General features: G+C 59.2%; 1 protein-coding gene across 5 annotated transcripts in view; it reads right to left on the bottom strand.

Annotated features, from left to right (window-relative positions):
* NFATC1 (nuclear factor of activated T cells 1) overlaps positions 1 to 26,778 on the bottom strand; it is a 91,391-nt gene that overhangs the window by 43,884 nt on the left and 20,729 nt on the right. For all 5 annotated transcript variants that reach the window (XM_055559641.1, XM_055559643.1, XM_055559642.1 and 2 more), the window contains exons 3-7: positions 22,800 to 22,959; positions 11,914 to 12,116; positions 9,666 to 9,838; positions 8,045 to 8,185; positions 1,822 to 1,877 (exon numbers count right to left, since the gene is read on the bottom strand). In XM_055559641.1, coding sequence (XP_055415616.1) covers positions 1,822 to 1,877; positions 8,045 to 8,185; positions 9,666 to 9,838; positions 11,914 to 12,116; positions 22,800 to 22,959 — 733 coding nt within the window. The remainder of the gene's footprint in view (positions 1 to 1,821; positions 1,878 to 8,044; positions 8,186 to 9,665; positions 9,839 to 11,913; positions 12,117 to 22,799; positions 22,960 to 26,778) is intronic.

Genomic DNA, 26,778 nt, shown 5'->3' on the forward strand with positions numbered 1-26,778 from the left:
CCCTGGTTCTCTCTCAGGCCTCCTGGTTCTCCCTCAGGCCCTCCCGGTTCTCTCTCAGGCCTCCTGGTTCTCCCTCAGGCCTCCTGGTTCTCCCTCAGGCCCCCTGGTTCTCCCTCAGCCCCCTGCTTCTCCCTCAGGCCCCCTCCTGGTTCTCTCTCACGCCCCCTGGTTCTCTCTCAGGCCCCTGTGGTTCTCCCTCAGGCCTCCTGGTTCTCTCTCAGGCCCCCCGGTTCTCTCTCAGGCCTGATTCTCTCTCAGGCTCCCCGGTTCTCTCTCAGGCCCTCCCGGTTCTCCCTCAGGCCTCCTGGTTCTCCCTCAGGCCTCCTGGTTCTCCCTCAGGCCTCCTGGTTCTCCCTCAGCCCCCTGGTTCTCCCTCAGGCCTCCTGGTTCTCTCTCAGGCCCCCTGGTTCTCCCTCAGCCCCCTGGTTCTCTCTCAGACCCTCCTGGTTCTCCCTCAGGCCCCCTCCTAGTTCTCTTTCAGGCCTCCTGGTTCTCTCTCAGGCCCTCCTGGTTCTCCCTCAGCCCCCTGGTTCTCCTTCAGGCCTCCTGGTTCTCTCTCAGGCCCTCCTGGTTCTCTCTCAGGCCCCCCGATTCTCTCTCAGGCCCGCCTGGTTCTCCCTCAGGCCCCCTGGTTCTCCCTCAGGCCTCCTGGTTCTCCCTTAGCCCCCCTGGTTCTCTCTCAGGCCCCTGTGGTTCTCCCTCAGGCCTCCCGGTTCTCTCTCAGGCCCCCTAGTTCTCTTTCAGGCCCCCCGATTCTCTCTCAGGCCCCCCGGTTCTCTCTCAGGCCCCCCGGTTCTCTCTCAGGCCCTCCCGGTTCTCCCTCAGGCCTCCTGGTTCTCCCTCAGCCCCCTGGTTCTCTCTCAGACCCTCCTGGTTCTCCCTCAGGCCCCCTCCTAGTTCTCTTTCAGGCCTCCTGGTTCTCTCTCAGGCCCTCCTGGTTCTCCCTCAGCCCCCTGGTTCTCCTTCAGGCCTCCTGGTTCTCTCTCAGGCCCTCCTGGTTCTCCCTCAGGCCTCTTGGTTCTCTCTCAGGCCTCCTGGTTCTCCCTCAGGCCCCCTCCTAGTTCTCTCTCAGACCTCCTGGTTCTCCCTCAGCGCCCTGGTTCTCTCTCAGGCCCTCCTCCTGGTTCTCCCTCAGGCCCCCTCCTGGCTCTTCCTTAAGTGTGAGCAGCCACAAATACCACGGAGGCCAAGTGTACAGATGGGCACCTGCAGGCCCTGCGCCCTGCAGAGGGTGGGTGGGCACAGCAGACCTCGGGTCTGCAGGTGCCCTGGCTGCTGGCCAGCAGGACAAGCAGGTGGAGCAGCACTTAGATCTGACCTTGAGCTTGTGTCCTGGTGGGAGGAAGCGCGTGAGGAGCCAAAGACGCTGGTGGAAACCCTGGGCCCGCATGGCCAGGCAGTGAAGGGTGGGGCTCAGACTCTGGAGAGGGGGTCCTCCCGGAGGGCAGCGAGTCTGGGCTCCCTGGTGACAATGGCCAGTGGAGACCGCAGGCTCTGGGCATGTGTGTGCACCTCGTCTACCTGGTGGGGGCCCGCAGCCCAGAAGCTGCCTGGCTCTCTGCAGTCACCCCACGTCTGCGTTGTCTGCTCCCTGCGCCGCGCGTGCCGAGAGCACTTGGGTCAGGAGGCACTTCACAACCATTTCTACTCCTTGTTCTCTTTCTGTGTGCTCATCCGTGGTTCATTGCAACAAATCAGAAGCCATGTGCCTTGGGCCAGGAGCCCCTGTGTAGTCAAGAGCCTCTCCAGAGAGCACGTGGCCCCCTAGGCCGTCTGTCCACTCCCCCTACCCCCACAGCCACCCGTCTTGCCCACACTCACCGGCTTACACAGGTCTCCTTCAGTTTTTGCCTCCATCTCCCAGATGTGGTGCCCATCTGCAAGAAAGGATTCGGGAAGTCTGTTAATTCTGTCCCAAAAGGGAGGCCCCCAAATCACACCTGGATGCAGGCAGACGGGAGTCCTGCGATGAGAGGACCCACCCTTGCCCGGCTGGCTCAGCAGCAGCTGACGGGAGTGAGTCCCTGCATGACCGATCAACCAGAGAGTGGATGCCAGGACCCCAGGGGAGAAGCTCAAACAGACCTGACTGCAGGTCTGCAGCGGGGGCCTGGAGACCCCCACTCTGCAGGAGGGAGCCCTTGAGCATCCCTAGCTAGGGCCTTGAGCGTCCCTAGCGCCAGTCCTGGAAGGGGTCTACGTTCAAAGAGGGAGTAACCCAGGAGGAACGCAGGCCACCCAGGTAGGAAGGCCATCGTCTGGGATGTGAGCCTGAGTGCAGTGCACACAGTGGGAGCTGGGGCCTCATTACCTGGGCCTGAAGTGCCCTCGTGGGTCTTGGGAGCAGGGTTATTCTAATGAACTTGGCCCTAGAGCCACAGGTCCTGCCCTGCTCAGGGAAACTGGGGGCTGAATAAGAAAATCCTCTCTGAGACTACTCCTTGCCACATCAGGACACAGAAATGCAAAACACAAGGTATTTTTAACCTTACCCCGTGGCCGTTTGCATGTTTGAAAAAATGAAAAGGCTCCAGTGCCTGTGAAAGAAAGGGCCTATTGTCCCCGGGCCAGGCCCTGGAGGAGGCAAGGCCCAGGACCCGCTGGTTGGGGTGACAGAGCCGTGTTCCCGGTGCTAGGAAGCCCCTCTGGCAGGCATGCTTTGCCTACAAGGCCTAGTTGTTATTTGGAAGTAACAGATGTCAATCTCCTACATGGACCTCTTTGCACTTTTTTATAAAGTCGCTCCCCAAATGAATTGTTACATCTAGTAATGGTTCTGGGCCTAGTTTTTGCTTTCTCTCTGTTTTCCAAGAAGAAACGTATGTATTACAAATACTAAATTATAAATAAGTTAGACAGCATCGCCTTTTTCTCCCTCACAGTGCTGGCTGGGCAGGGGCGGAGGGTGGAGCAGAGAGGAAATGTGAGTCACAGAGAGGCCTGGACATGCCAGGCCACACCAGCCCCTCGGGACACCGAGTGCCCCCGCAGAGCATCCAGCAGATGACCCACTAGGGGATCAAACACTGCTGGAGCCAGGGGACCCGCATCCGTCCCTCCTCTAGGAAAAACCAACAGGAGACGGAAAGAACACCCCCGCCCTTAAAAGCGCCAGCATTCCGCAAGCAGCACACAGCTCCCATGAGGGCAGGGCTCAGGGAAGGAGCGACCCCAACTTGGGCGATAAACAGCAGAGGGTCCCTGGTACGCATGGAAAGCACCGTGGACACAGCTCCTGCGGTGTGGCCCAGACCCGCTATGGATGCGCCACTGGGCCCCACCCACCCCCACCGGTTTGAGGAAACCGAAATGACTCTTCCTGTAACCAAGCTCCCCACGTCCTTGGTGCCTTTTAAAAACAATTTTTCTTATGACAAAGCCCATCATTACCCCAAAACAGCTGTTAAGTGTTAAAACCTGAACAGCTGGGGCAAAGCCTTGCAACTGCTTCACCTCTGGTCCATAGAGGTTGACAGACCCCTTCACCCAGCATCCACTGCCCACCCTCCAGGAGGGTCCGCAGACCAGACCAGCCTCCCGGGAATGGGCTGCAGGTCCACAGGTGGAACAGCCATCACGGGAAACATGGGTGTGGAGAGGGCGGTGGGCGTGCGCATGGAGGACAAGCACGGCAGGAGGGGCCTTCCCCTCCAGGCCCTCGCGGGCCGTGCGACACCATCCCGTCCAGTGCTGGCCTGGGGTCCAGCGGTCCCACCGTGCAAGCAGATCCACAAGCTGACCAGCCTGGCCACTCACACAGGCTCACAGCCCTGTCGTAGTGTCTGAAAAGCACAGATCCCTGGAGACACAGAGAGACGAGCATGGAGCAAAGGGGAGAGACAGACGGGCCACTGAGGTCCAGCTCACAGGCACAGGGCTCCCACGTCCCTCACCCTGGCCTTGGGGCTCTGGCCCAGTCTCTGTTCTGTGGTCAGAAGTGCACACGCAGTCCTGCTCCAGGAGGAGGCCGGAGTGGCAGCCAGGGTGGCCAGTGCCTGCCCTGTGGGACCCCCACACGGGACACTCCCCAGTGGCCCCCACCCCGCTGACTGCTGACTCCTTGCACTGCCCCGGCCTGGGTCAGGTGGCCCCTGGCCTCTGGCGTCCTTGTCTGCAAAGCTGCTGGGAGGCCACTGGGTGTGGAACGCAGCCGTGGCCCCTACGGGAGGGGAGGCCGCGGGCCTGAATGGGCCTTTGTGCTCCAGCCTTATCAGGAGCTCGCTGGCCTCCTCAGTAGGAAACTGTGTGCAAGCCCAGGAGTAAAAATATTCCGAGTCATTAGGGAATTCCCTGCAGCCTGAGTCATCGGAAAGGCTTCCCCGCCACACCCGGCGGGAGGAGCCGGGCCTGGGAGGGGCTGCCCCGGCGCACGTCCTGCTCCATGCTCCACAGGGTGGGGACGGAGCAGGCCCGCCGGACGGAGGCCCGAGGGTCCCCAGCAGCTGACCCTGCCTGAAACGCGCTGGTTTCCAGCCCTCCGTGGGGCCAGGGTGGGGGTGCTGCCTCTGATGCCCGCATGGACAAGCAGATGTGCCTCTAGAGGGAAGGAAGGTCACTCCCTCGCCCAGGGGAGGAACGCGCGGGCACTCATGTGAGCCCACACACAGACCCACTGCGCATTGTGCGTGACACCAACAGCCGTCCATGGCAAGCGGCAAGTAGGATGGGCACCCTCTGGCCTTCAGAGGGTGATGTTCTGATGCCCTCACGGGACACTTGGAGGACCTTGCAGGGTGGCAGAGCCGGGAATAGGATGCCATGGCCCCCGACCCCAGCAGGGCCCCACCCGCCTGTCATCTGCATTGAAGACCCTTGGGAAACACAACCCCCCAAGACTGCTGGAAACATTCAGTTCAGGGTCGTGGGAGGACCACTTGGCTCTGAGGCCCCAAGTGAGAAAAGCCTGAGGACCAGAGGGGCCTGGCCGCTGCTCTTTTCCACCCACTGGGGGCAGTGCTGTTTCTTGATGGCCAGTCCTGGGCAGTGGCGGGCCTTCCCCGCAGGAAACAAGTCCTGCTTCTGTTGCGAGGACTTAGGACTGAGGACGTAATGTTCTCTTCTGGGTCTGTGACCAAGTGGGGTTTGGGACCTCAGTAATAGGTGTGAACAGGTCTGGCAGAGAGGTGGTCTGGTCGTGTGGCTGGCGGTCATGCTGAACCCAATGATCCTCCAAGTCTGCACCCTGGGTGGTTTAGCCCTGAGCCTGGGCAGATGGGACCTGCCTGAGCCTCAGTGCCACGGGGTCCCCCTCGAGTCTGGGCCTTGAGGAGGCACAGTGTCCACTGGGATGCCCTGGGGGCCACGCCCGTGCCCAGCCACACACAAGCTGCAGTGGACCATGTTGCCTGCTGAAGCCACCAGCTTGGGTGAGGTCTGCTGAGCTTCACGGTTTCCAGGAACCGCATGGAAAGGCTGGGCTGCACATCGCTGACTTTAAGCATCACAATCGAGAACCTGGTAACATTCACGGCGGTGCAAGCTCCAAATCCCTGGTCTCTCCTTACCCCTCTCCATGTGGGCACTCTCTCCGTGTCCTCGTATTTAAATGTTTTTTATGTGTTTTTAATGTTTGCACATGTGCAAGTATATCCCTCATGCACAAATCTGAACAGAGCCCCCTGACCTCCAGCAGGAGACAGCGGGGTGGGGGGAACTTATCTCAGCGTCCTGCTCCTGCCAGGCCTCCCAGTGAGTCTGTCCCAGGCCCCATGCTCAGGGACGTCCACTGCGGGAGGTGGTATCTGGCTCAGAGGCCACAGCTGTCCTCCTTGAAGGGAAGGCCCTGTGGCTTCTTGCTGGACACTAAACCCTGAGCAGAATTACAGGGTGGTTCTGGAGAGTTTCACCACGAACGCAGCTGAGAACACGAACATCTCGGAGATGAGAGCGGCTGCTTCACAGCTCTTTTTGAGGGGTCCCCTGACCACGGGAGGAGCCTCACTCCCATGTCCTGAGGACCATCTTCCTCCGGGACCCTGCCTGGTCACACAAGGTGGGCACAGGTGACAGCCAGCCCTGGCCAGGAGGAATCTTGAAACACTTAAGAAACTCCAAGTACTGCTCAGAGCAGCTGAGGCGACACGGTGACCAGACACCCACCTCACCCAGCGTCTGACATGCAACAGGCTGGCCACAGTCCTGCTCCTCCCCACGGCCAGCGGCTCCTGGACCAGCCTCACCACTCACATGCCAGCCTTGCTGCCTCCAAGTAGGGGCTAAAGACAGAATTTTCCAGCACACCAGGCACCTCCTCAGGAGCCTAGAGGATGACCAGGCTTTCAGTCTAAATTGACTTTAGTGGTTTCTTGCCCCAGAATCAACCAAGAAAAGCCCAGTAACTGTTGAGGCCCATCAGGAAGCACGTGTGCTCGGCTGAGAATGCAGGCTGGACACACGGGACTGGCGTGGACGCGTGTGCAAATGTGCCGGCAACTTGGGTAGGACGCACAGCTGCGTGTTTATGCTGCGCTTGTCACGACGCACCACGTGCCTGCGGGACGTCTGGTCTCCACCACTTACTGGTTTCTTGCCCTCTGCCCGCCAGACATGGGAATGCTGCAGGAGACCGCAGGCTGGGGACAGGCCAGCGTGGCAGCGGCTGACAGCAGCACTGAGCCCGCCTGGGGCCAGGGAGCCGGGAGCCCAGCGACCTTGACAGCCAGGCGCCCGGAACTCGGCTTCCAGCTGCAGGCGGACGGCCACCGTGCAGACCCGGGACCAGGCCTCCGTGACCGAGGAGCCCGCCCCTGTCCACGATCGGCTGAGGAGATTGGGAGACGCCTCATGGTCCCATCATGGCACCCAGGTCGAGGTCAGGGCTGACTGCTCGAGGAAAGAGCCCGGGGCGCTGGCCAGCTCCCACCACACACATCTCCGAGTGCAGTGAGGACCCCGCCGCCCACAGGCTGGGAGGGGGTGCCCACGCACACATTTAGAACACAAATGCTGAAATTATTTCAAAATTCACCTCCTCCAAAGAGGGGCGTTCTGGTAGTACGAATTCTTCCCCCACCACTGTACTCAGGCGGGTCTTCTCCCTCCTGTAAAACAATTTCCAATCACAGGCACAATGGTGCAGGCAGAATGAGGTCAATGTGAAAGACTCTCAGGCCCGTTTTGACTGAAGCACTTAAGTTTCCTGCAGACTGTACAAAATCAACCCCATTACGGAGGCTGAGAGTCTCCGTGGTTTGCGGTCAGCAGCAGGGGCCCTGCCCTGGGCTCGAGAGCTGGACTGGGGCTCAGAGGAGCAGCTGGGCAACTGGCTCCAGAACCTGGCCTGCGGGCACTCCCTCCCAGCCTGTGGGCAGGGGCACCCCCTCAGGCCAGCTCCCCACAAAGAACGTGCTCTACAAACACACCCCAGGGTGTGAGAGAGGTGAGGCCACATGCTCACCCTTATGACCATGTGGGCTGGGTAGGGCTGGGCAGCCCTGGGGCAGGAGCCGTGCTTCCCCCAGCCCTAGTCCCACCCCTACCCCTAACCCCCTGCATCCATCCTGCAGCTCAATGACAGGCTGGTCACCTGGTTCCCCAGACACCAGAGAGCAGAGACCCTTTCCCTTCAGACCTGCAAAGGAGCACACACACACAGGTCCACGTGCAAGCACACATCTGCATGCATACACACAGGTCCATGCACACGTGTGCACACACACACACATGGGTGGCTGTGGCCCCAAGGGGCACCATCATTGAAAGCAACCAGTGTCTCCTTCCGCACTGCGGGGCACTGTGCCACCAGAACGAGTGGCACAGAAAGGTCTCTGGGCCCCAGTGGGGTCCCCCATGGCTTCTGTGCCCACTGCACAACTGGATACCTGCCTAGGACAGTCTGCGGTTCTGAGAAAGCCAAAGACCAACAAGAGCTGGTCGGAGCCCCTGAAGAGGCACCTGCTAGCCGGGCAGACGCAGGCCCCACACCCGCAGCCCCTCAAAGCCACGTGGGGAAGCCCTGGGACCGTGCATGGCACCCTCTCCCGCCAGCCAACCTCTGCCGGCGCCCAAACAGCAAGCACTCGATGCTGGTTTTAAGAGGAAATACCTGGTGCTTTCTCCACAAAAATGACCTTGGAGTCCTGCAGAAAGTTGTGGCCGGAGAGGACCATCCTCTTCCCTCCGAGGACGGGGCCGCTGGCCGCACTCTGCTTCTCCACCAGGGGCAGCTCCTGGGCCGAGCGCTGGGCTGTGAGGGTGGGGCAAGAAGTGAGCCAGTGAGACCCCTCCCGGGGAAGGCTGGTCCACCCACACCCCCCCAGCCCCTCCTGGGCAGCTGGTCCACCCATGACGCATTGTCAAAGGGAAGGCAGCATGCCTCTGACTGGTCCACGTGGAGACGTGTGTGCGCACACATGTGAGTGTGTGTGTGTGTGACTGTGGGAGTGAACGTGTTCTGCTAGAGTAATCACCCTTGAAGGGCCTGGGGAAGCTGTGGGGAGTCCTGCAGGTGAGGGGGGACACAGCCTGCCCACCAACAGCAAAAGGGCGATCCCCGGGTCTAACCGGGTGGGGGGCCCACAGAGCAAGGCACCACAGGCTAAAGTCGAATGTGGAGGGCTGTCCATGGTGGGCTCTCAAGGGCTGAGGGCACAGGTGGCCAAAATCGGGATATGGGGCAGAGGTCTGTGTAGCAGCAACAGCGAAGATACACTCTGCGGCCCCCAGTGACCGGGGTCCTCACATGGCCCTCCCCAGTGACTGGGGTCCTCACACAGCCCCCAGTCGCCAGGGTCCTCACATAGCCCTCCCCGGTGACCAGAAGACCTGAGATGAGGGGCCTGCTCCTTCTCACGGGGAGAGACCATAGATCAGAAAGCTGGAGCCACCTGCAGCAGAGCCCACAGCCTGGGGATGGCCATCTGGAGACTGGACAGGAGGGTCCAGCGAGAGTGGACCACGTGGCAGAGGGGGCCGTGAGGGAGGGGCCGCGGGATAGAGGGGTGCCGTGAGGGCCATGGGGCAGAAAGCTGGAGCCACCTGCAGCAGAGCCCACGGCCTGGGGATGGCCATCTGGAGACTGGACAGGAGGGTCCAGCGAGAGTGGACCATGCAGCAGAGAGGGGCCCTGAGGGAGGGGCCGCGGGGCAGAGGGGGCCGTGAGGGCCACGGGGCAGAAAGCTGGAGCCACCTGCAGCAGAGCCCACAGCCTGGGGATGGCCATCTGGAGACTGGACAGGAGGGTCCAGCGAGAGTGGACCACGTGGCAGAGGGGGCCGTGAGGGAGGGGCCGCGGGATAGAGGGGTGCCGTGAGGGAGGGGCCACGGGGGGCCGTGAGGGAGGGGCTTCGGGGCAGAAAGCTGGAGCCACCTGCAGCAAAGCCCATGGCCTGGGGATGGCCATTTGGAGACTGGACAGGAGGGTCCAGCGAGAGTGGACCACGTGGCAGAGAGGAGCCCTGAAGGAGGGGCCACGGGGCAGAGGGGGCCGTGAGGGAGGGGCCGTGGGGGGCCGTGAGGGAGGGGCTGTCAAAGATATCTGACTGACGTTCAGGTCAGAGACAAAGGAATGAACCAGGATGCTCCCCGAGGCGGCGGGCAGGCGAGCTGTCAGGATGGGGATCACGACACAGCACACCCCCTGGGGCGGGGCGGAACGTTGTGGGCTGTGGGAAGGGAAGGGTCCGGCGGGACTGGCCCTCGGCCTGGACATGGGGCAGGGCACTCACAGCACTCAATGGGGTTGGAGGCCACCTGCAGCGACAGCGTCCGGCCATTGGGCTGCGGGATGTGAACGCGGAAGACCAGCCGCACCCGCGTGTTCTTTCTCCCGATGTCCGTCTCCCCCTTGCGCAGCTCGATGTCGGAGTTCCTGAGCTTCAGGATCCCGGCACAGTCAATGCTATGAGATAAGAGTGCCTGCCTCAGTCCCCAGCCCTGCCCGACACCCACTCACCTGTCAGGACAGCCCCAAGTCCACCCATCAAGTGGGGGGGCGGCGAAGGAGCAGGACAAGCCAGCCCCTCATGCACCCGGGTCTCAAGCAGGCAGAGCCCCACTCGCTCAGGGCCCGCTGCAGTGGGCAGGTGTGGACACCCCAGAGGAAGTCTCCCAGGCCGGGCTCTGAAAACCTCCTTCCCCAAGATTCTGGGAGTGTCCCCCCTCGGCTCAGGATCCTGGATTTGCTAGGGCCTCATGTGATTTCCAGAGAAGGCAATGGCACCCCACTCCAGTACTTTTGCCTGGAAAATCCCATGGATGGAGGAGCCTGGTAGGCTGCAGTCCATGGGGTTGCTAGAGTCGGACACGACTGAGCGACTTCACTTTCACTTTTCACTTTCATGCACCGGAGAAGGAAATGGCAACCCACTCCAGTGTTCTTGCCTGGAGAATCCCAGGGACAGAGGAGCCTGGCAGGCTGCAGTCCATGGGGTTGCTAGAGTCGGACACGACTGAGCGACTTCACTTTCACTTTTCACTTTCATGCACCGGAGAAGGAAACGGCAACCCACTCCAGTGTTCTTGCCTGGAGAATCCCAGGGACAGGGGAGCCTGGTGGGCTGCCATCTATGGGGTCGCACAGAGTTGGACACAACTGAAGCGACTTGGCAGCAGCAGCATGTGATATCCTCTAGTTTCATTTAACTTAATGATTCCATCCAACACCAGCCTTCAGCAGAACAATCCACAGGCAACTTGTCAGATGGAAACCAGCCCTTCCCTCCATCAGACGCTCACAGACAAGGCGGCATGGGGCCTGAAGGTCGGGACCACAGCCTGGCCCAGAGTGCTGGGAAGCCTGGCCCATGGTGACCGAGCTGCCCCGGCCTAAAGGGTATTTGATGAAGTAAACGCAGCCACCGGAGTCAGAGCTGCAGCTGCTGGAGGGACCAGCAGGGTCTCCCAGCCGTCAGCCCTGCTCCTGGTCCTTGGGAAACTTAGAATGAATCCCCTCAAATCCCTGAAAAGCCAACACAGAGAGAAGGCTTTCCCTTTGTTTATAACATAGAGGGTTTAGGAGCTACTTACAAACGACTGATCAACACCCCACACAAGCCCACACTGTGGCTTCCCACACTCTCCCTCCCCAGCCACGGCCCTGGGCTCCTTCTCCCCCGAGGACACCCCAAACCCACCTGGGCACAGGGCCTTCCCACCTGCGGTTTCCCTGCAAAGTCGGCTTCGAGGCCGCCCCCACGGACACCCCCCGAGAACCCTGTGTTAATGAACTGCTGCCTTACGTGTTTATCTAGACACACAGGGTGTTGAGGCTCCATCCTGCGCCCACAGAGGCCCCCAGGAGAAGGTGAGTCCAGAGGGACAACCCTGTCCCCTTTCTCTGCCACATTTGTAGCTTGGGAGTGAAGGGCAGGGCGCACTGTGGTCACTCGATTAATGAGGCCACAAACAGGGACCCCACTTGGACCCTAGAAGATGACTCTGTAGCTTGGTAACTGAGTCACCTCTACACCAAAGAGTCAGGCCTGACCTGCACATTCCAGCTGGTCACATCAGCAGAAACCCTCAGTGAAAACACAACCCAGACATGCTGGTCTCTATAATGCTTCAACATTAGCAGCATTTTAACTACTCTTCTGGCTTTCACAGAGCTTTCAGAAAGAAAAGGGTGCCATGTGGGGGTCGGGGGGAGGTAGGTGAGAATGACTTCATGTTTGTGTATGGTTGAGTCCCTTTGCTGTTCACCCAAGACTATCACAACACTGTTAATCGGCTATACCCCAATACGAAATGAAAAGTTTAAAAAAAAGAAAAAGAAAAAAGTGGGTGCCACGTTTGCACACAGAGGGAGCTCGCACAGCTGTGAACTGAGTAGCAATAGGAAAACCCTAGAAGGAAACAAGTCTGCCATCGTAAATGTTTGTAAAGTTTCCTGAGGTGTTAAGCAAAGTGGAAGTGTGAGGAGGACTCCCCCTCCCTCCAAGGGCCGGCCTGGCCCCCGGCCCGCAGCGAGCTTACGTGGCGCGCATGTTGTTCTCCGGCAGCAGCGGGATCTCCAGGACCTTGGTGCTGCAGACGACGGCCTCGTGGCTGGCGGTGGACACAGTCTTGCCCGTGATCCGGTGCACCTGATAGAACGCGTGCGGCCTCAGCAGCCGGTCGTCTGCCGTGCCGATGAAGAGCTGCAGGGTCAGCGGCTCGCTCTCCACGTAGCCGTGCAGCTGTGGGCAGAGGAGCGGGATCGTGAGCGCCGCACCCACACCGCACCCGCCTTGCTCCCCACTCTTGGCCCGAGGCCGGGCCCCCGCCCCCTTCTGGGCTGGACACCTTGTGAGTCGGCGTTGAACACCCGGTTGCCCGTGCTGGAACACGAGCGCACACAAGGGCCATACACACCTGCACGCATCTGCTTGCGTCTCAGGATGGCAACAGGGGCCCCACGAGGGGCAGGTGGGGAGAAGAGCCGGGGTCTCCGGGCCACGGCCTCGTCCACAGACACTCCTCTGCCCACGCGTGTGGACACAAGCATCTCATGAGGCCAAGCCCCTCCACACAAGCCCGACCCCGATGAATTCAGACATGCACCCAAGAGGACTCGACCCACTTTCTCCTACTCAGTCCTGTCCTAACCAGAAACAGGATGCTCCAAATCAGACACACCCGACATCCGCCCGGCAGGCTGCGGGTGCGTGGGACCCTGGGGCCTGTCCCATGAGCCCCAGGTCGCGGCCTGTCTTCTGCCAGCTTCAGACCCCACATGGGAGGTGGGGGGGAGCCTGTACATGGCCATTTCAATTGTGTGCTGGGCACATGGTCTTGTGTGGGCACAAAACCCATCAGCCTTGGGCCCCAGACACACAACAAGCTGACTCTGCACCAGGAGCCGGGGGTAAGTGCCGCTCCCAGGACCTTCACCAGCTGCCCCTGGACAGACCTCGGGTGGAGTCCCCGCCTCACTTCCCCCATACCCCTCAGTGAGAGTCCCTCTCGGAACAGCACTGGATTTGCCTTCCATCCTGTTTATGGCAGGCCGCCCTCAAGAGGCAAATCCAAAGCAAGCAGGCAGCGCAGGGCCGGCCCCTGTGCCAATCCCCCTCCCGCAGAAGCGGGGACCTGCCAGGGTCTCGACACAGGCCCCAGGAGGGCAGCTGCCAACATAGGCTCGGGGGGCACAGTGGGCTGCTCTCCCCTTTGCGGGTTGTCATCACTGCTCCTTGGACTCATGGTAGCAGTTCGGACAACAGGCAGCTCAATGAGCCAGGCCAGTGCAGCCGAGAAGGCTGTCGGTCACTGCTTCCACATGGGTGAGGGCACAGCCACCCACCCTCTGGCCGACCCTGATCCTCAGGCGGAAACCACAGAACTGGCCCTGCAGTGGGGTTGTTCTCAGGTCCAGCTGATACATGAGCCCCAAAGCCCCTGCTTAGATGAGGCTTCAGGGGGATCAGTCCCCGCCCCACCATCCAGGCTCCGCCTCTGTCCTGTGAGAAGTCCTGACAGTCACTTCACAGCCACGGGGCAGGAGGCCAGGCTGGACGACCAAGAACTTCCAGGCAGTGCCTGCTTGGGACTTGGGACTGTTTGGAGGCGGACTAAATGCAGACAGTTCTCAGACACACAAGGGGGACAGGATCAGTGACTGCAGAAACGGGACACCTCCAGGTCCAGCAGCAGCTGACCTCCATGTCCAAGACCCTGCTTGCTGTTTCTAGGGCTCACTTTTTCCAATCTGGGATGTCAGAATGGAAGCTGAAGGTCCAGAGACAAATGAGCCGGAACTTCACTGGCAGGTCTGGCGCCGGGCTCCGGCACTTTCTCTGCCCCGTGTCTCGCTCCTCCTTGCAGAGATCCCACTGCTCGCTTCCCTGGCTGGTTTCCACTTCTTTCCACGACACTCAGTTAGCAGCGTCCACCTCATTCCCGCCCTCGGCTGCGGCCTCCCCAGCTCTCCTGACCCCACAGTGAGGAACGAGTCTCTCTTCAGCCCAGAGAAGTGAGCGCACGCTGCTTCCAGCGTGGTTAAAACCAGCAGCAAACCGTCCATCAAGACGCGCTGACAGAGACCCAGCTACTGCGGTGACTTCACTTAATCAAGAGATGAAGTCACTTGTAAATTCTGAAGCCTCAGAAGAGAATCCAAACAATGACAGGCCGCTCTTGAGAGTCACGCACACTCATCAAGGAGAGCGCCGAGGCTGCGCACCCCCAATGTGGGAGGATGAGCCGGGGCATCAGGCCAAGAGCCGGGCCAGAGAGGGATCCGCACGGCACCTCATCAGGGCGGGGCTCGCGTAGCCTCATGGCTCTGTCCATCCAGCCCCGTCTTCCGGCAGACACAGCCTGCACAGCGTTACAACAGACAATACAAGACCACAGGCCACCGAGCCCAGCTCTGACTGCGGCTGGATCACAGCCCCACTGAATGAGTTTACAGCTTCAGGTGAGCATCCAGCAGCTGAGACTCCCAGCACCGGGGACTGGCGTCTGTGGAGGTCTCTGGGGAACGGTCTGTAGCACCCGAGTAACATTTAACAGCCCGTGTTTGTTAAATGTCATGGGCTGCAGAGTGGCTCCCGGGGCATGCGAGCATCACTGTGAGATATTATGGAGACGAGGATGCAGGTCGGGCGTGCACACAGGTCAGGCGTGCACATAGGACGGGTGTGCATAGATGCACATGCCGCACACGCATGCTCACAGGCTGATGTGCACACGTGCTCTCCAGACTCTCTCTGGGACCCTGGAGTTGCTTAAAGATCTTATTTCCTGGCAGGAGCAGCAGTTTCAGGCGTCAGGCTCCCTGTTTTTATCGTCTCTGTCTGTGACACGGCCCCAGGGACCCATGGGTGTGCTCGTTTTCAAAGTGGGTCTTTCCTATTAGAACAATCTTGTGTTCATCCTGACCCACAGGGTCTGACCTGTACGGACCAGACACGTGCCCGATGGGCAGTGAGCAGAGGGAGTGAACTGGTCTCAGGCCTGTGGCTGGTCCCCGAGTGTCCACAGCAAGAAGAGAGCTGGCAAGAGCCTAAGTTTACTGAGAGACCTAACGTCCACTTGCTGTCCTCCCGGCCTGCTGCGTGGACAGAGGCTGACATGGGGCCTCTCCCACCTCTGAGGCCATCGGCACAGAGAACCTGCTGGGGCTGCCAACTCCTGATGGTGGGTCCTGCTGACAAGGTTAATTCTGCAGGAACTGCACGCTCTGCCCACCAGGACGGACGTGCACTCTCCTAGGTGGACCCACGAGAGTCTCTGAGCACAGTGCTGAGTCGGGGAGGGTGCTGGGAACCAGGACTGGCCCCCCGGCCCGCCCAGCTGCTCTCTTCCGTGCTGGGGAGCCCGAGTCCAGTCTTCTGCCAAATCCCCCCGGCCCGCCTGGCGCTCTCGTCCCTGCTGGGGAGCCCGAGTCCCGTGTTCTGCCAAACTAACGAGTTTCCTGAGGAATCTGTGCTGGACTCGACTTAGGTTTTCACAACAGGAAACATGAATAAAATCAGAGACTGAGGAAGAGACGAATCCTGCCTCTCAGTATTATATTCTGTGACATTTAATACAAGAATATATAAGCGAGGCTTTGACCAAGACTTGCTCATGCATGGCCACGGCGTGTTCCTTGTGTCAGGAGGGGCCCCAGGGTGGCACGTGGTCTGGCCGGGGTCAGACGGTCTGACAGCGACAACTTCGAATCCCACAGGACTCACTCTGGGGCCTGGCTCTGCCGGCAGGCAGCATTGTGGGTACAACGTTGCCTTTTTAAAAACATGCCATTTCAGTGAAAATGGGAATATTTAAGGCTTAACCTGGGAGGTAAACATCTATTATTTAAAACATGAAGTTCATTTTAAGAGAAGTCATTTAAATACTTCACATGTTCCACTGCATGGGTTTTCTGCCCCTGGCACCTTATAGTATCTGTCAAAATAATATTTATAAAATTACCTGTCATAGCAATGACCTCTCTTTGCTTCAACTTAAACTAAACTGGATGTATTATTCCATTTTCAAGGTACGAGAGCTAGTGAGTTTTCTACACACAGAGATGTTTGTTTTTAGCTGCTGCGCTCAGCTCAGCACTTACACAGCAGGATGACAGGTGGGGAATGATTGAGGCCAAATTTACTGGACGCTGAAATTCCCACAGCACACACAGTGGCAGCAGCGTCGTCAAACAAAGGACTAGTTAATTGAGTGAAATTACTTTCAACTAAGTTTCCAGTTGGTACGAACATATACCGAGCAGGGATCCTTGTACACAGTCAAGCAGGCAATTTAAAGGGAAATTATGCATTTAACCCAGATGTAAAATTTGCATCTTCACGCAATACCCAAAGGAGCTCTGCAGGAAGAAAAACTCCAGTTCACAAGCTGGTTCCACTTTTTTTAACCGAAATTTTCCCAGTACTGGATTAACTTGAGAGACTGCTGTGTGAGCTTTCGGCCTCCAAACTTGCAAGAGGGCTTCCCCCAGGGTATCTCGCGTCCTCCACGGCCTGGGAGGAAGGACGGCCCCCACCCCCCCACCCCCGCGTGAGGTTAGCTCCCTGCAGACCAGACCTTGGGTGGGCGGGGCCAACGCTGTGACCCGAGCCCTCATTCCTCAGGACAACCTCTCTGAACTCACTGTAAATATTGCACGATGGATGGGGGCAGTGGCCACTCCCCAGGGGTTTGGGTGGGCAGAGGTGTGACTCTGGAGGCCAAGCCTGGATTGTGGGTCTGCCACCAGTGACCCAGAGGCGCCGTGGGTTGGGCCAGGCAAGAGGGCCGATGGAGGCGCCGAGAGGCCAAGGGCACTGCCTGCCAGATGCCCACACGCCCGTCATCGGCCTGCCACCAGGCCAGCCCCAGCCCTGGCATCGGGTGCCGTGGAGGTGATGGCTGCCACACAGCAGCTAGGGCAGGACTGCGGGTCCTGCTGGGTGGGGCCCGGCCTACATAGGGCGGGGCTGGCCACCTGAGCTGTCGCAGAGTAGATGGCTGTCCCACAGCCCAGAGCCCAGTGGCTCTTGAAGGAGAGGAGACGGAGGGCCCAGCTCAGCGAAGACCGTGCTGCCCCGCCCGGAGTGTGTGGACAGGGTGCTTCCGACTGCCCGGCTGCACGCGGGGCAGGGACAGCGCTCGGGGGCAAGCGCCTTCCCACCCGGAGCCCCCCACAAAGGCAGGACCGTGAGCACAGCATAGCAGGAGGAGGGGTAGTGCCGGGGACACCTGGCGTGGGGTCCGGCCGGGGCCGGGGGCGTCATTGTTCCCCGGGCGCTGCTCAGTGTGGGCAGCGTCAGCAGCGGCCGCAAATCCCAGCCCTCATTTCTGTTGTTCTCACTGGCTACCTCACGCATTCTCGTGCTGACGCCGTGTGACCTCATGAGAGTGGGCACCTCTTTGCTTCGGGAGGAGTACAAATGGCAATCCCCTGCTCGGCACAGACACTGACCACATATTGCAGGGGCTGAACGGGGCCCAGAGCTTCTGCAGAGCCCGCTGCATCGTGGGAACAGAGGCCGCCCAACCGCAGTAGCTCCCACGGCACAGGTGTGTCTGCGAAGAGGGAGACCGTCCAGGTCTGTGCACGTGGCCGAGAAAGACGGGCAGGAGGGAAACACCACCTGCCTGGGAGCTGCAGGAAGAGTGGAGGGCAGGCGCCCCTGCCCTGTGGCCCCGTGAAAGACTGATTCACTGCAAGGGCAGCTTGGTGGGGTTTCGCTGCAGGGAGGCCGGGTCAGACCCGCGTCCAAGTGGCGTCTGGGCCCCCAGGGCGGAGGGGAGCCGGGCTGCTGCATAGGGTGGTCTGACCCTCAGTTCCCCGCCAGGCCCGAGGAGGTTTGCTGTCAAACGGAATTTCTTCTACTAGCGTCTGTTCCTCTGGCTTTTGTGAAAACTCTGGTTTCAGGTTAAACGATCCTGTCTCCAGAGTAGAAAGAGATGTCCACTTAGAACAAATCAAATAAGAAAAAAATGGAGTGAAGTTCAGAGTAAAACAAAACACACCAGAACATCAGATGAAGGAAGCGTTGCTGTCTAGCCGCAGTACTGAGACACTCCCAGAAGCCCATCTCTTGAAATGCTGATGCTTTAGTACCTGGGGCAGGTGGTGGTGGCGGGGAGGGGTGCCACGTGAAATGAAAAGGGATGATCACATGACACGCTGATTTTAATGATCTGGGAAAAAATGACTGTTTCCTGGTGTGTTCCTTCCTTGGTGTCAGCTGTCACAGTCTTCAGGGGCAAACTTGAGCCCAGAAGCCGGCCACCCTAAGGAACATGAGGGCGGCTCGGGGCATGAGGCGGGGCCAGGACCCTCCCCCCGGGCAGCCCAGCCTCCCAGCCCCCGCCGTCTGGACTGGGGCCTCCCGTCTGCTCACCTGGCCACACATGGGCTACACGGGTCATTCATAGGGACAAGGACACAAGTTACAAACTAAAGTGCTGTTCAGGAATGGACAGGCCCCACCGAGTCTCACGTTTCCATGACCTATTAATTATTCACTGAGGCCTGGCTGTCTGTGGGGCTAGATGCTATCCCTTGGGCTATTTTGGTAACTGGGTAAACGAAGCATCCTCCTCTGATCCCTGGGTCAGAGGTCAGTGGTGACCCCCCAGGTCTCTCCCCAGCCCCATAGGGCAGCTGGAACCGGGGACCTTTCCGGCAGGGCCGTCTGTTCCCAGGACTGGGCCGGGGTGTCAGGGAGGCAGTGCAGAGGGCAGGCAAGATGGACGCCCTGGCCTGGACGTTGGCCGAGAGGCCAGAAGTGGGGAGCACTGTGTGCGTGTGTGTGTCTGAACTGTTGACAGAAGAAAAGGCAAGACTGTAAAGTTCAGGGAAGCCCACAGCCCCCTCCTCGCTGTTCCCATCACAACAAAGGCAACCCAGAACCGGGGCCCTGTTGCCCTGGCTGCGTTGTCACACCGAGCCTGCCGGTGGGCCTCGCTGAGGCCGGCCGGAGCCCACCCAGCTCCAGGCCCCGGGGAAGAGGAGCCAGCACCCAAAGGGGCCTCCCAGCTGGCGGCCGGGGGTCCTGCCTGAGGAGCCAGCACCCAAAGGGGCTGCCAGAGCAGCCAGACACGCCCACCAGGGCTGCGGGGGCCTCTGGAGAGTCGGGGCGGTGGACGGTCTGAAACACTCCCTCAAGTCTCCGAGCGACACTGGCCAAGCCCCACACTCATCTGTGTCCCCAAATGAAAATGGGGGGCAAGGCCCCTAAACACGAAGTCCTTTCCTAATCTAAGATTACAGTCTGATGCTGCCTAGAAAGAAGATTCTGTATTTTGCAGTGTCTACTAGATTCAGGGGAGGGGCCACGGGGGGCAGCTCGCCCCACGTCTGGGCACAGAGGGGCCTGCGTCCTGCATATGGTCATGGCCTCTGACTTCGCAACAAGCACAGGGATGCAGACTCAGACCCGATGAGCTAGGTGTCCTAGGCGGGCGAGAAAGCCCCTGTCCAGCCCATACGTGCACTGGCCTCCTCCCTGCTCTGCATGACAGCAGGTCTGATTGACAGCCTGGATGCTCTGGGAAAAAAGCCTGGCTTTCCTCTGACCAGCTGACCGCAGAAGGGCCCAGGGAAGCGGCCGGTCCCCCGACGTGTGGATCGGCCTGGCCGAGGCTGCGACGCCCTGGTGGGAGGAGCCGCTGTGTCGGAGGATGTGCTAAAATAACTCAGCGCAGAATAAAACTTTGTGGTTACCCGGCTTTCACAGCAACGAAGAGAGTTTTCTATTTTCATTTGTTTTATAATTATCTGCAGATTCTATTTTTACCCAATTTGTGGTCCACTAACTGAAAAAGAAAACAAACCCTAAAAGCCCCTCTTCCTACCTGCTGCCTCAGCCCTGCACGTAGCTCCTCTTTGCCTCGAGATCAGAGGACTCACCCTCGCGGGAGAGACACCGGGTGAGGCTGACGTTTCTGTGGGGCCGGCTTTCCTCTCTCTCTCTCTCTCTCTCTCTCTCTCTCTCGGCTGCACGGTGCGGGAGGGGCCTTACCGTTTACACCCAGAACCAGCCACCCCCATTCCGCCCACACTGAACTTGAGTCATTTTGGGGTACTCATGCTTGGGTGGGGCTTTCCTGGTGGCTCAGATGGTAAAGAATCCACCTTAAATGCAGGAGACCCGGGTTGGATCCCTGGGTCGGGAAGATCCCCTGCAGAAGGAAATGGTTGCCCACTCTAGTACTCTTGCCTGGAGAATCCCATGGACAGAGGAGGCTGGGCTACAGTCCATGGGGTCACAAAGAGTCGGGCATGGCTGAGCGACTAACACTTTCGTGCTTAAGATACTTCAAACGCTGTTTCAAGTTACAGAATTCCTCCAGAACATCTCAGCTCTCTCTCTGTTCTACACTGAGAGGGTAATAGCCTCTGTGCCCCAGACACTTGCCCGGCGGGGATGGGAGCCTGGGGCCCTGGCCGGGGGTGGGGGCACATCCCCAGGACCGTGGAAAGCACACCGAGGACGCAGACACCCCCGCTCAGGGCCACAGTCATGCACTTGGCGTCTCAGCAGCGCCCACCGCACGAGGCTCCCTGCCCTGCAGGACAGCACCCCTGGCCGACAACATATGAGGGAGGGGGCATTCGGCTGTTACTTCTCCGCTGCTTTATTTTCATTTCTCTGTACTTAACAGCTATTTCCTCGCCTCTGTAACGTAAGGTCTTTTCCATTCAGCGATGTACTTTCTTCCAGTGGAAGCCGAGGCAGGAGGGGCCGTAAACACTATGTTTATGCCACCGGGCTAAGCGCAGGCACTGCCGACCTGCCCCCGCCCGGGAGGACCTGAAACGCCACGGCCTGGGCACTGATGGGGCCCCTGCTGTGCTTCGAAGTCAAGCCACCAACCAAGTGGGTACTGATTGGCAGTGAGCGTGTGGCTGCGAACATCGCCCCAACATCATCCCGCAGACTCCAGGCCCTGATTGCTGCGTTGGTGGACGGCCACTTGTCCCTGCACCCTCCTGCCCTCGCCGGCTTTATTTTTATTTATCTAAATGCAGTAGAATACAAACAGGGAGTGCCTGCTACCTCCCCTTCCGGCCTGCACCATTCCCCAAATGACAGGGCTGGGAGCTCGGGTCACAGTGGGGGCGTAGACGGGGGTGGGGGACTTTGAGGCCTGCCGCTCTTGGGGACAAGATGGCAAATGTGTGTCCGGTAGGACTGTCACAGGTCACAGGGCAGGGCCCGGCGGGTCGTGTCCCACGTGTGACTGAATGCTGCCATCCACAAGGACAGCCCACCTGGGAGCCCAGGTTTATCTCCGGGGCCAGAGAACGGTGGCAAGGCGGTGAGGCCTGAGCACCAGCTCAGCATGCTGGCCTGTAGCCAAGCAAGCTGACCCCCCAGGGTGTGTGCAGGGGAGCGGTGCCCGGAGCCCACCCCACTCCCAGCCTTCTCCGCCACACTGCCCTGGCCCTGACATCCTGTGGCAGGTGCCTGCTCCTCCATTCCCAGCTGACAAGTGGCGAGTCCCAGCCAGTGCCCCAATGTCGGACCCAGGGCCCAGCTCCGAGCCCAGTGGGGTGGGCAGGCCAGAGAACACGCATCTTAAAGGGGCGTGGCGAGGACGACCCTGCAGGTCAGGGACCACACTTTGGGAGCCACTGCCTCCAAGGGTCCCAGGCTTCAGAGAGGAAAGCAGAGTCTTTAGAATCAGCCTCTGAAAACTCCAAACCGGAGCGGAACCCGTGCAGACAGACCTAGCTTGGGATGAATCTGAACGTGGCCCAAGGTGACCTCTACTGATGGTTGCTGAGGCTCTACTGCTCGGGGACAGGGACCGTGGCCACGTCCGGGGAGCAGCCCTGGGAGGCGGGAACGTGGGCAGGGAAGGGACGACTGGGGGCTGCGGGACGGTTCCTGCAGGGGGGGGCGGGGAAGAGGGGCTCTGTTCCCGCGGGGCTGGGGGCAGGCAGAGGGCCCTCAGACTGGGTTCTGACTCTCCCCAGGGCAGAAGGCCTCCGCCTGTCCTCATGCAGGGTGCGAGGTGCCCAGCATGTGGTCTGGCTGTGCAGCGCCCGTGGCAGGAATCAGGGACGAAGGGCCACACAGCCGGACGAGAGACCGAGGGGGATTCTGAGCAGAAGCTTCTCCGCGGCTCGACCAGCCCCGGACGTTCATTCTTACAGATTGTTACAGAAAGGTCCTGGAAAATGGAGCACTCTTATTTCAAAGCTATTTTTATTCTCTTTAAGATCTTCCTACTCCAGGACACCTTGAAGTGACAGAGCACCAGGGTCAAGTCTGTTAAGAGCCTAGTCTAGGTGGCAGCCCCAGCCCACGCTGCCCACTGGCCACAGGGCACCTCCTTGGGCACGCTGTCTCTCCTTGGCTTCTCTTGCTCGTCCTTTCTGAGTCAGGCATGCTCAGAGACCCACGGGGGTACAGGGCAGCGTCCCTCTGGACAAAGCAGCTGCCTGGCTGTGCCCAGGTCCCTGTAGCCCCCACCAGGAGTCACAAGCAAAAGCTAGAGCCATTTGCCCTCCTTGGTGAAAAAACACTTGCCAGCAACACCATCCAGGAGGTCCTTCTAGCTCCCCCAGGCCCAGGCTGGTCACCCCAACACCACTGTCCATGGAGCCCTCCCAACGCTCCCAGGCTTACAGTGGTCACCCCATGGTCTCCGGGGTATCGCCTGCCCCCCGCCCCCCCAGCAGCTCGCTGAAGAGAAGCCTCCTCCCCACATTACAGCCATATAGGGGCTGCAGGCAGCACACCCTCAATCTGCCTGTCTGTACCGAGCAGACTGGGACTCGACTGGGCATAAAATATTCAGCTAAACTGGCTGGGAGGTGAAGATTTTTTTAAGAACGCAGAAAAAGCTGTTGGCTGTTGCCTCAGAGCGGCCTCTGGGCTGAACTGGCGCCTCCCTGAGCAGGGCCGGGCCTGGTTGGAGTGGAGCGGTACCTGCACGCTGGGGTGACCCCCGGCTGACGCCTTCACAGCCCCGCGGCTGCCCTCCGTCTCGTAGTGGGCGCGGTGGTGGGACTTGGGCTGCACCTCGATCCTCAGCTCGTAGGGTCCTGAGTGTGACGGCAGCTGCCAGTCGAGAGCCGGCAGGGACGGGCTGAAATGGACACACGGAGCGTTAGAGGCATGGACGGCTCCCCGCGCCCACGGACCCGGCCTGAGACAGACGGGCGGCGTGTCCTTCCGGCTGGGTCTGAAACTCCCATGGGTGAGGTCACTGTCCTCACAAGAGCAGCAGTTAAAGCTGCAGAGCCGATGGCCAGCTAATTGTGACGGACACCCAGACCCTCTCAGCTCTTCACGACGAGGTTCCTGAACACAATGCAAACCTCTTCCACATTTGACCCGAAATATTTTCCTTCCTTCATGAAAGGCTTAAAAATTATTTAACCTCCCCAATAAGGTAGATCTTTTAAAAATCACAGCTCTATCAGCCTGACCTGAGAAGTGGGCAGGCTGGTTCCCATTTCCTCTGCTCACAAACCAGCTGTGAGCAGACCTGACACATGGGGGGCGCCTGATACGGCAATGGGTTTGCAGCAACCTCGCCCAGCCCCGTGTCCGTGATCCACAACAGCCAAGACCCGCAGAACCAAGGGAGCAGCAGGCAGGTTTGCGAGAGGAGCAAGGAGAGATTGGGCCACAGAACCTCCGGTCCCCCAGGGCAGTGGTACCAGGCCCACATGAGGAGACCATGTCTCCGTTCAGAATATCCAGTGTACTAATCTGTTGCCTTATACATACTGTCCATCTAGGTGAAAAGACTGTCCTTTGCTGTGAACAGAAGAGAAACAGATGAAAAACAAGTAGAAGTTAGGTTCATCTGACTCCCAGGAAATTAAAACCTTTGAAAGAGACTGAGAGACAGACAGAGAAGTGGAGGAAGACTAAAAGGTCCACGCCTCACCATCCACAGAGGGCAAGGCCCCAGAGCTGCTCGGCACTTGAGTACGGCCGAAAACAGGCTTGGGGAGTAACTTGCTCCTGAGTCACTGACAGAGCCAGCCACACGGCTGCACGCAGTTTAAAGTTAGAATGGCTCACAAAATAAATACTGTCACACACAGACAATTAAAATTATTGTTTGAGGTTGGAAATTTTCAGCATGAATCTGGCAGCTCCACAAAAATGTAAATGTACCTCTGATTCAGGGAAAAGGCCTCAGCCTGGAAGAAACATTCCGAGACGTGCCTGCTGCGCCATCCTAACCCCTCGCGGCCCTGCCGCCAAAGCACCTTCCTCGGGTACCCCCGACCCGGAGCGAAGCCCCCATGGGATCCCGAACACCTGGAGGTTCTCTTGTGCCTCAGCCCTGCCTGCTGAGCACGATGGATGACATCAAACTCACCTCCAGCCTGATCTGATTTCTTAAAAGATCACACTCGATGCAACGAAGAAAATGGTTAAATTCACATCTGACACCCAGCTGACCCGTGCAAACAGGAGCTGTCTTACGTTCTCCACACACACAGATGCGTGTGTCTTACGATCAACCAGACAGACTGCCTCCACAACTGGGTGCACGTCTCTAAGTATTTCCGTATAAAAGGGATGCTGTTTTGTTCAGTTGTCGTGTCTGGCTCTGAGACCCCATGGACTGCAGCACCCCAGGCCTCCCTGTCCCTCACCATCTCCCAGATTTTGCCCAAGTTCACGTGCACTGAATCAGTGATGCCATCCAACCACCTCATCCTCTTTAAAAAAAAAGCCAGAGTATCACATCTATTTTATTTTGTTGATATATCCCCTTTATATCTTTTTGCCTTTTTATACAGATATAAAAGGGCTTCCCAGGTGGCTCAGATGGTAAAGAATCTACCTGTGATGCAGGAGACCTGGGTTCCATCCCTGGATCAGGAAGATCCCCTGGAGAAGGGCATGGCAACCCACTCCGGTATTCTTGCCTGGAGAATTCCATGGGCAGGGGAGCCTGGCAGGCTACAGTCCATGGGGTCGCAAGAGTCAGACAGGATTGAGTGACTAAACCACCACCACTATAGACACCAAAGAGGTGAACATCCAGTGTGAGCCCCTGGCAGCCTTGCTGGTCACGTCCCTGGCACAGACCCACAGCCTCCATCACAGAGCACGAACCCTCAGGGCTCCTGATGCCTCCTGGGGGTCTGGCCCCTGCACGGGGCCTGCTGGCTGTAATCTGGGCCAAGCCTCATAGGGAAGGGCACTCGAGGTAGCATCTTCTTGCAACACTAACGGGCACCCCAGAGGTGGTGACATACACATAAACACCTGAACCCCCAGGGGTAACATCCACCAAAGTGTCCGGGCTTCCAAGTGTCCCCTGACATCTGATATGCGTCTGCCTACAGGCAACGAGGGACTCCAGGCCCAGGCCTGGGACCTGCCAAGCCCCTCCAGCTAAGCGCGGGGGAAACAATGGTTCATGTACCTGAGCAGACCGGGAGGCGTGGAGCCGGACTCCGACGGCCTCAGGGAAACCACGGGTCAGGGGGTCTGAACACTTGCTGGGTGACACCAAGGGATTATTTAAATCACACATTAGTGTCTAGTGTGATGCCGACTGGTACCATAATTCGTGTCTAAACCTGAGCCCCCGTCTCTGGAAGACGCACACTGAGCATCACTGGAAAGGTCACACAAGGTGGGCGTGGGTGGGGGCAGGCAGGTGGACCGCGAGTTCCTCCGTCTGTTAGGGGTGGGTGTGGGCACTGTGACGAGTCTCCGACGCTGCACAGGGTTGTTTTTCTGTGACACAAACTGAAAGAGCAAATCTAAGAAACACACCCTCGAGTTTCCACGGTGATCTTCCAGGCCGGAACCGGCAGGCACTCAAGTTCCTTTTGGTTTACTGACATTAAAAAATATGCCACAGGGAACACTATTAGTTGTAAACCCCCCAAGCCACCCGCTTTTCCACCTTCCTGCTCTCACCCTGTGAGCTCGGTGACTATTCCCTCATCCGGCTTCATCTGAGCCCAGGCCCCCCAAACCTCCTCCCACAGGAAAGGCCATGTCCACTCATGACTGAGAACAGCTCCCACTGAATGGCTGCCCACGTGCCCCACGCCAGGAGCCACGGACGAGCCTCAGGGAGCCCTGTGCCGTGAAGTTCTCCTTCCTGCAGACACCTGGGGTTGGCGGCAGGGAGCTGCTATTCCAAGCAGATGGTTTGGGTAGAGTCCTTTCAATGTTGAATTTTTGAGAGCTAAAGCCCATATGGACCTATCACTTAGAAGAAAACTGCAAAGGTTTTAGAACTCAGCTGTTTCTAAAAGAGCTGAAGATATAAACTCTGAACTTGGTAGGGTTCAAATCTACCCGAAGGGGACCAGACCTCGAGGGGAAGGCCGTCACCCCAAGCTTGAAAGAAACGCGCTTTCCCAGGGTTGCAGCCAAGGGAAGGGCCGCTTGACTCACTTGCTTTGATTTGACTTTTTCCCTTTAATTTTAAAAAAGGTCATGGGCCCAGTTCCCAGCTATTTAATGAAGCAGAGTCTTTGGGCTCCCAGAGCGCTGTGGGCCGAGACCGGGCCGGGACCACACACCTCGCCGGAGGCCCAACCCACCCCCCGCCCCCGGCAGAGTCCAGGCAAGAAAGCTGCTCCCACTGAGAGGTCACCTTCCTGGAGGGCTGCCGGGCAAGGCTGATCTCTCCGTGGTGACCCTCACTGGGTCTCGGGGCCCAGGGAACTGCCCTCAGGGAGGGGCTTGGGGTCAACCACGGGAAGGCCCCAGTCTAGAGCTGGCCAGGCTCTTCTGATGTGCCTGGAAGGGATGCAGCAGGGGCCGTTCAGACAGGAGCTCTCACCCGGGTCTCAGGACACCGTAAGCTGTCACCCCCGACTGTCGGGACGGCCTCCTCTGCGCTGAGGGGACTTAGGGACAGGACAGGCCGAGGGGGCTGGCGGCCTGGAGGAGGCTGGAGAAGTGTTTTTAC

Source organism: Bubalus kerabau, chromosome 21, assembly GCF_029407905.1.
Source record: "Bubalus kerabau isolate K-KA32 ecotype Philippines breed swamp buffalo chromosome 21, PCC_UOA_SB_1v2, whole genome shotgun sequence".
NCBI classification, from domain to species: Eukaryota; Metazoa; Chordata; class Mammalia; order Artiodactyla; family Bovidae; genus Bubalus; species Bubalus kerabau.